Source organism: Branchiostoma floridae, chromosome 1 (assembly GCF_000003815.2).
Source record: "Branchiostoma floridae strain S238N-H82 chromosome 1, Bfl_VNyyK, whole genome shotgun sequence".
Classification (NCBI taxonomy): Eukaryota; Metazoa; Chordata; class Leptocardii; order Amphioxiformes; family Branchiostomatidae; genus Branchiostoma; species Branchiostoma floridae.
Window position 1 is genome coordinate 5,296,007 of NC_049979.1, and position 9,533 is coordinate 5,305,539.

General features: G+C 41.2%; 1 protein-coding gene across 1 annotated transcript; it reads left to right on the forward strand.

Annotated features, from left to right (window-relative positions):
* The first annotated feature begins 2,044 nt into the window (after positions 1-2,044).
* Positions 2,045-9,215, forward strand: LOC118413976 (nectin-4-like). Its single transcript, XM_035817672.1, has 10 exons — positions 2,045-2,238; positions 3,605-4,042; positions 4,340-4,657; positions 5,249-5,524; positions 6,353-6,412; positions 6,717-6,815; positions 7,129-7,165; positions 7,484-7,550; positions 7,983-8,029; positions 8,488-9,215. Coding segments are annotated over exons 1-10 (1,392 nt in total). The 5' UTR covers positions 2,045-2,189; the 3' UTR covers positions 8,489-9,215.
* The last annotated feature ends 318 nt before the right edge of the window (positions 9,216-9,533 follow it).

The window sequence follows — 9,533 nt, forward strand, 5'->3', positions numbered from 1 at the left end:
GATACACAAACTCCGATTACTTTACGTAGGCTCACAACGTGACCGTTTCGGAAAGTAGGAATTGATTGAATTATGACGCAGTGAGATGCCTAACCCTACCAGTATCACCTATGTTTGTCTGTTTATTTCATTAAATCTTTTTCATCCCACGGATACTAGTAGTCATCATCGCTCCATATCAGGCGCCTGATTGTTGTATGGGGTGAAGGAAAAGATGTTTTAAAACTTGTGGTTTTTCTGTTCAGTAAGAGTTGCTGCAATCAAGGAGCTGCAATGGGAAACTTATTTTGATTTATGTTTTCTATGAGTTATCTACGATCATGATAGACACCTTTGTCTTTCGCTTATAGGCGCGACATGCGACTTTGGAAGAAAGGAGTGCAGAACACTCAGCTTTCGCCAGGTGTCATCCGCGTCCACATGACACTATAGCTACTGTTGCAAATCCAGTAGTTTCTTTGATATCGGATTGTGATTTATTTGCTACTAGGAAATAAACAACTAACGTTACTACATCAAGTCACCCTACAGAAAAACCAAGGACGTTATATCATAACGTCCTTGGAAGAACAAAGAAAAAAAAGGAAGCGTCACCTTGCTCGAATTCTCCCGTTCTGGCGTTTACATTTCTTGGAAGTGGAATGCGTAAGGGGGGCGGGAAGACAATTATCCTATGACTAATGATTCTGTTTAGCATGAGTCCACATTAGTCATACGTGATTCGTCCAGCGCCTACTTATCCAGAGTGGGCGTTTGTGGGCAATCGCCAAAAAGACTATGCCTTTATTGGTTTATATGATTAATCAATATAGTGTCAGATGGATGAGCATCGGACTAGAGCAGGTGTTTTATTCTATCAAAACCACAGCACCACAATTAGATCTGAACCAACATTCTCTTTTTTTTGTAAATTTTCTGATACAAATGTATAACTGAACTCGGTTTAAAACGATAACTGTGATGTTGATTATAATTACAGGTGTTTTGTGGTGATATCTGGGAAGTTGTGACGACATCCGACCCATCTTTGTTTGACAGCCGAAGGGGATAGTAAAACATCAAACTTAAAGCTGTCTCAGATGACAGCGACTCACAATGTTTATGATTCACCTGTATGCTATGCGGGAATAACAGTCCGCATTACCACTGCCACTGCAAAAGTTAACCTTTCTTTTGTAAACATCCATTTGAAATAAGCTTTGTCTTGTGATTTAAGACCAAGAGTATGTGGTAACCTAGGAACATGTTTTTATGTCAATACCGTAACTTTGTGTCCTGTATATAGTCACGTAAGCCTTGATCATTACTGTAAAATGAACCACTCAGATAGAATAGCACAATAACGCAACGGAAACCATTCATATTATGCATCGGGCATGTTGTGAGTCGATACTCTTCTAAGGTCTTCTAAACGACCACCTCTCCAAATCGACCGCCTTTGCCCGGTCCCCCGAGTGGTCGTCTTGGGCAGGTTTGACTTGTACTCAGTCTTTAGTTGTACAGAACTCTTTGCAACTGTTATAAGCGTAGACTTATATTCTTATGTATGTGCTGCCCTAGAACTTGTCATACATTGTATCCACTAGTACTGCAATTGTTGAGCAATAAAGATTGATTGATTGATTGGTAACATAACTCAAGGGGGCCTCTCTCGCAACCCCCCTCCCCTCCCCGCCTTACTCCATTAGAATGGTACAGTCCTCAGGTGCAATAGCGACAGACTGTACACAATGCGAACAACGCGGTGACAGATCCACTGGTAATAAATATATCATTACCCTCACTCGACGCGACACTTGCAATGCTGCATTTTCACACATAAACAGACTCTATAGTATAAGTGGAGGGTCGTCTCATCCTCAAATCCCTTTGCGTCTCTATAAACGAAGATACTGTATCAGAAGAAGGACGAGTCGTCTGCAGGTAATCCGTGGAGCTGAATGGCTGCACTAAACAAATAGACCTTCCCTGCATGTGTGCCTTACGTGGGCTTAACACACAAACTTCTGTTAATAATTCACTCCACACCAGGGTACCAAAGGTACGGCTGAGTCAGTCTTTGCACACGGAAAACCGTTACATTGTCCACAGAGTTCCCGTGCGAGCGTCGTGGCCGTTCTGTTGGCGAGACTCTACAGGCATTTGTTGCACTAATTTATCGTTATTATAAAAATCACACAGCTCTAAAGATGCGTCTAATCGTCTTCCTTCCTCTGTTGGCATTGGTGCACACGGCAGGTGAGTCTTTTTTTCTTAAACTCTCTCAGACACCAGGTGTGACCTCAGTACTGTTTGTCCATCTTCTCCCGTACTCGGTTCACAGAGTTTCTGAACAGTAAAAGATCGAGAATGAATTAGTGAGATTTGCAACAGAAGCCACGGTTTACCCATTTGAGATGGATCATACTTGCAGTGGTAAGAAAGTGTAGAGTATCCCGCGAACAATGGATAGCAAGACATAAAGAAATACAAACGTGGCGGGCGCTTGTGGGGGCAAATAAACCCAGTGTACCGTTTATTAGCAGTAACAATGTGGCACCACCGTGAAACAAGAAGGCACTCGTGGGGTAATTTTTTATTTCTAAAAGGGCGGAATAAACCAAAACGATAAAAAGACCACTTGACCCAAGGAGGTTTGGTTTAACCAATATTTAACAGGCATGTATGAGTATATACTTGAAAGTGTGATCAAAGAAGAGAAGTGAACAAGGCTGCAGGATTCCAAAGCGATCCAAACCAAGTGGATTAAACCTGCTTCATGTAGTTCCCCTGCATTTTCCAGTCCATGGTTGGGTGAATTGGAAATGTGCTGTTTCCGATGTTTGTAGCAATAAATGTGTAAAGGCTGCAAATAAGACCACATTTCGTTTGAATTTAAATTCTGACCATGCCATCCCGTATACGTAACGATTGGGCGGGAGAGTTGTTTACTTAGTACAGCATGAGGTAATGGCGTACCCTTAACGGCTTTTGTGACGACTGATGTTGCTGCGATAAGACTGAGCAAACGTCTTTAAAAGTAAACGTTTTCAACATATATTTGTAGTATTCTTAGTCGAAAGTAGCTACGTTTACAGCTCAAATCGATGCTGTATAAGTTTCGTGTTTTGTATAAATTGCACATTCAAATCCGAACCATGAGTAACAAAACACGTTAATGATTGACAGTAGCAGACTTGAAGAGTTTCGTCATGGTAACTTCGTAATTTGTAATCATTATATGGACAAACTGCACTACAAATCTGGGTAAAACGGACATACAACTATCACAGTCTAGAAGGACAATCCTTGAGCTCGTCTAAAAGGCAAGTAGAATCTACCACATTAACGCCTAGGCTCACCTTTATCCGAGGGTGACCTATATCCGCTGTTTGTAAACTTTGAGAAGCGTATTTAGGGATATGAAGTCGACGGACGGTGGTTTGAAATCGGAACATTTTGAAAATAAATGCAAATTTGAAGCCACAGTCCGCAGAGTTGATACTCCTAAATGTGCTGTTTTTAAGGACATCGGATAAAGGTCAACCCTCGGATAAAGGTGAACTGGCGTTACATGCAAGTTGACTGGTGCTTTCCGTAATCTGGACTTATATTTCTCTGACAGCTTCACAGCAGTCTGTGGCACTCGATGTGGGCCCCATCAACTACCGAGTCAATGAGCTCGAACCCGAGGAGCCGGAGCAGGCGACTCCTATCACGCTTCAGTGCGACTTCAGCAGCGTGGGGTGGACCATTCAGGAAGGCAACCTGGAGGAGATCACCTGGTGGAAGGAGGACTGGGACATCGGGGAGCATGGCTACGAGTGGGAGGACAGGGGACGGCACGAGGTCCTGAACTACAACGCCCAGAGGAACCTCATCTCGTACGGAACCTTCAACAACTACGAAGGGCGCGTGAACATACAAGTTACCGACATGGGACAAAACAGGCTGACTATCTCTCGGGCTAACATCCGAGACAACGGGACATGGGTGTGTGAGGTGGAACTGTTCAGTGGCGGCCGGCACCGGGCTGAGGCCACGATATACCTGGAGGTTCGCGGTGAGTTCTCTCGCTTTCTTCTTTTTTGTTCCGTTTTGTAAGGCTGCGACTGATACTAGGCACATTCTTTGGCCGGATTGAATGGATGAAGGTATTTATAGCACCATAAGGAGAATACTGGGTTTCAGATATCAGATCTTGGTCCAATGCGATTTACCTTGTGTGCTGTTGTTGTTGTTGTTGTTGTTGTTGTTGATAAACACGGAAAGCTCACGGATATGACATGCGTAGGTCACATTGGTTGCTGGTTTGTAAACTGACTTCATCATTTGTTTTTCATTTGTTCTTCTTCAACAGCTAAACCGACGCGTCCAACCATCCGGGCCTTCTATCTGCCAGAGACCAGGGAAGTGATGATGATGTGCAACTCCACGGACGGCAACCCCGGCCCCACGCTGAGCTGGTGGAACAACACGCTGGACAACCCGCGCGGTCGGGAGCAGCTCTTCGTGGACGCCCTCTTCCGGAACTACACCAGTATTACAGGCTACGAGGACGCAGGTGCGACCATAAGGTTCCGTATAGACGAGGAGAGGAACCTGAACGACCGGTACAGCTGTGAAGCTATGCATCCGCTGCTGTTCGAGAGGCGACTGTACACGAACATCACCCTGGGTAGGTACCTGTATACTGCATGTTTTTCTTCACCAATTGTGGGAATATCGTGATGTACTCTGATACCCCCAAAGTGATAAAGCTGCACCAGCCAAGTGATGTATCGTTATCTGGAATAACGTGAACCCATTCTGCATTTTTTTCATAATGAGAGTTTTTTCCGATAATTTGCTTGGCTTGTATTTGGTTGCACAAAACCACTGCCTTCAAAGACGAAGTCAAACCCACAATAGTAAACGTAGTATCTTATACTTGAATCGAAACCAGTGTTATATACTTTAATCAACTTAAGACTGTACTTTGAGACTGCAATTAGCCCTTGATGTTGCGAATAAACATATCAATGATAGCACAAATTCAAATTCATATATTTGCCGATTCCTAATTTGCAACCATCAATGACCTAAACTTGTTGGAAAAATGAAGAACTTGGCAACAACTTGCACAAGATCAACATCTGTACGATGTAATTTGTTACATTACATTGGTTACGTGACCCAATGAACTTTTTATCAACTTATATCAGCTGATAAAAACCCATTGCGTGTCCATGATACTAGTAAATAAGGTACAATACAACCATTTTCTCAGCAAGGCCAGGAATTCCCGAGATCCGAGTCAGCCCGTACATGGAGAACAACATCCCGGTAGGGAAGGACGTGGTGCTGGAGTGTAGGGCCAGTGGGCAGCCGGAGCCCGTGTACGTCTGGAGGAGGATCGGCCAGATGCTGCCCAACGGCCAGGAGACCTTCGTCGGGGAACACCTGACCATCTACGACGTGCAGACCAGCGATGAGGGGAGGTACGAGTGCACCGCTCAGAACGCGTTTGAGGAACGCAGCTCTGCAACCAGCATCATTGTGAGAGGTAGGCTGCAAAGTTCCATAGCATTCATCTTTGTTGGTTTGAACATCGTTAGGCACGTACTCATCGTTTCCCAGACATTTGTGTCTTAAGTTTGCCAGTTCCCTCATGGACTCTGACTTTAGAGACTGGCTTCCACCGCAAAGAAGTCGGATCACCGGCAGAGTACTAGTAACTCAACTACTCAAACTACAAACTGAACTGCCCTAAAGCAAAGACGAACCGGTACTTGGACTCCACCATACCGCACCTGACCAGACTGATAAATACAAACGGACAGCGATCTGCTCCGTATCTAATGACAATATAGTATTTATTTTATTCATTGACTGTCCAACAATTTTAAATACAATATGTAATAAATTTAATCGTTGATATCGTTAAATCATAGACTGAGGTTTAATACATTGTAAATTGGTTTTAATTCAGTGCAACACCACGATATCAAGTTATCTTGTATCTTGAAGCGATGGTACTTTGATCCTAGAAGATTGATGATCAATGAGTATCACGTTCTATCATGGTTTCATAGAATATTCTTTTTCTCAAAAAAGTCATTCAATGAACAGTGCTTTTGTCTGACCATAGGCAGTAGGCCATGGAATTCTTGTCAGATCGCCCGTGCTGAACTGCCTGGATGGATGTTCCGAGTGTGACCCTATTCAACAACCATTTGATTGAGTGCCATTTTTTTAGTGCGGCAAGAATGTCACTGTGTTCCTCTTTGCTGCAATAAAAAAAAACATTCTGAGGACTATTACCAATGAAAAGTGATTTTGTCTCTAACATTTGATGATGGTTAAAAAGTAGCTACTATCTCCCACCCTGCAGCTCCAGAGGGTGAGACCAACGAGGTGGAACTGCAGGTGGATGACAGAGTGGATGCTTTACGTGAGTTGGAACATACTTTTAGCATTAACAATAATTGATGTTAGTGTTATGAGGGAACTTTGATGACAAGCAAATCTTGGTAAAACATATTTCTTAATCATATCTGTTAAGAATAGATCATAAATCTTAAGGAAAACCATTACATCATTCCCATATCGAATTATGTGAGAATGGCTTCAAAGCTATCACCATGCTTTCCACACTAAGCACTCTAATTAACACTTAAGAGGTAGCATATCAGTTTGAAGCATCCATTGGTATTTCTCCGCCTCTGCATTGAGAATTCTCTTGTGTGTATCCACAGTCCGGGCTAAGATCATTGGAGGTGTGATTGGAGCTGTACTAGCGCTGGTGGTGGTCATTGTGCTCGTTGTCATCGCTTTTCACCTGCTCAAGCGGCGAGGTAAGAATCACAGTCAGATATTTGTCGTACACTTGGGAATTCCTTTCAACCACTATGGGATACATACATATTGCATCTCAGTAGATTAATTCAGCTGAATCTTGTTTCAGTTTGCCTTGTTGCACATAGCTCAACATGTGATCTTATATCCACTTTGAAATGAAAACGATTGCTGCATCTAAGATGTTTATGGAATAATGCAACACTTGAATATCGAAACAAAAAAATCCTTCATAGAAATACTAGTACTCCAAGTATATTGTACCATGATGTTTCATTGATGCATGTCTAATGTCTTTTTTTGTTACCTTAGGTACAACACCAAATGTTTACAAAGAGCCTGCTCAGAGGTAGGTGATATCATCATGTCCACCATGTTGTATTCCCACCAATCTCTGTTGGCAAAAGATCATTTGCTAAATTAACTTGAGGACGGTGAGTTAAGAAAAGATTTAACCATTCCCAAAACTGGTTACAAGAAATAGTGCTAGTCTACTTTGTATTGATTTTGATGCCCTAACAAAACGAAAATAAAAAGATTTTTTATCACAAAAAAAAATCTGTGAATGTTACCAATAAACCTGCCTGCAATGATTTTCAGCTGTAACACAAGAACAACTTTTTTGTACAAACATATCTTAAATGTTTTTTTTCTATTACTTATACAGCCAACCCATAACTGCTGAAGTCACAAACCTGGAGATAGAAATGGAGGCCCCTGAAACAACACCAAAGGTGCAGCACGTACTTAAGGTTCTTTGTATGGTCACAGCAAGTAAATTTTATTTAAAAAAATAGGATGGGTACAAAAAAACAAGATGGGTACAAAAAAACAAGATGGCTCCAATTCTGGTAACAAGAATTAAGATGACAAAATATGGTATCACAGCCAACAAGACATTCATTCCTGTATTCAAGACATGTACTTGACCATCTCCAAAGAAGAAGACATTTTTTTTCTTCTGAAATCAGGCAAAAATTGATGAGCACACGAATGACATCCATAAAATTTACTTGCTGTGGCCTAAGCTATCCTAATTTTTAAAATCTGGATTTGCCCAAGGTAGAGACAAGCAGCAGTAACTGTTGTAATATAAATGTGCATGTGAATATTCCTAATGCCCAGCCATGATGACATGATCATGACATTTGTTTGCCATGTTGCAGGAGAAGGAAGCTGCTGAGTACGCTGCCCTAAAAGACTCAGAGGCATGGTGAGCAAAAGATTATGTTTTAGGCCACACCAAATTTATTTGTTGCTTCTCGGATTTTTTTCAGAAAAAATTGGACCGACAGGTCGAAAAAAAGTTCAAAAGGTCTGGGCTGAAGATATATGGTTTACATAACACAAAAAACACTCCCAGATTCTGAGACAAAGCAATAAACTATATGGATGGTACCCAATGTAAATACAGATTGTCACAAGACGTGACTCTACCTGCACTGAGACACTGTGGATTCAATGTTAAAACTGCAGTACAAATGCAATGGAAAGATAATTTAAGGAGCTAAACAATGAAACTGCGGGGCGAGATTTTATTCAGTGGGTATAGTCAAGGATGTGCTGAAAGAGAGCTTCTGACTGTGCTAGTAACTATCCCACTCATTAATTGTCATGTTATAAATCTTGTTTTTCCTCCCTTTAATCATATTCTAACTATTTTTTTTACAGATCTCCTTTGGTGAAAGCTGATATGTTTGAGCCATGTTGGTACATCAAGAAACAAAGTTTTTGTAAAGTAGACATAGATTCTGCATTTTGTGAAAGGCAATGATTTAAAGTTTTGATTTCAAGTCCCTGGTGTTGATATAACGCAAGTTGGCTGTGAGTGGTCATATCAGATTAGGCCCTAGTAAGATGATATCTTGTAATAAGACAGTATACTGTACACTCATACACATGCACACAATGCTTTCTTTCCTTCTCTCAAGCATGCATACTTGCACACAGAATACATGCCACAATGTTTTGGATCACTAATATTTCGATGTAACACCGAAATGCAAACTATTATTTTCAATTCTTAGAGTATCTATAGACATTAGTTAATGATGAAAGACAGGGATTTTAATGATAAATTAATGAAAAGTGCTCTCTACTGCTTGTTGAATATCTGTCGAACATAATGAAATTGCTTTAATTGTTTTTGTTTGTCCATACATTGTATGTACTTAAATTTAGACAATCATGATTCACAATATATATTGTTGTTTTACTTCTTCCCAACATGTGTTGAGCAGCTTATCTAAAGCACAGATAGTAGTGAAGCATTCTCTGGTTAGGAAAATCATGACTCAATATTGAAATTTTAACTGTATTTTGCTTCGGACTGTTCCATGCATGCAGCCTTGTGTGGTGTGCTTTCCTTTGAATGAAATGTAGCTGTTCTTTGAACACAGCATTGTGTGTGACTTGTTTTACTTGCAGTGCCGTACATTTTAACTTGTTTTACTTTCGGTATGTTCTGATATGAAGACTGCATACTAGGAGTGGGTACCGGTATGGTGTACTGGTACAAAACCATTTTTTTCTTATTGGACAGGTCAAGAAAAAACGGACCTGAAAAAAATTGGTGGACTGGATTTTGGAACTATTGGAAAATATGATCAGGCATTCACACGTTTTGGGGCTCACCGGTCGAAGAAAATAACAAGGGCGAAGCAGAGTAGAGCCTATAGTCATTTCTACCAAGTTTTACAGCGAAAAGTACAGAGGCA

Excerpts from the sequence above, each read along its gene's own strand:
- LOC118413976 (XM_035817672.1), top strand. The coding sequence starts at position 2,190 with ATGCGTCTAATCGTCTTCCTTCCTCTGTTGGCATTGGTGCACACGGCA. Across the intron at positions 2,239-3,604 it reads GGCATTGGTGCACACGGCAG|CTTCACAGCAGTCTGTGGCA; the intron begins GTGAGTCTTTTT and ends TTTCTCTGACAG. Across the intron at positions 6,816-7,128 it reads TCACCTGCTCAAGCGGCGAG|GTACAACACCAAATGTTTAC; the intron begins GTAAGAATCACA and ends TTGTTACCTTAG.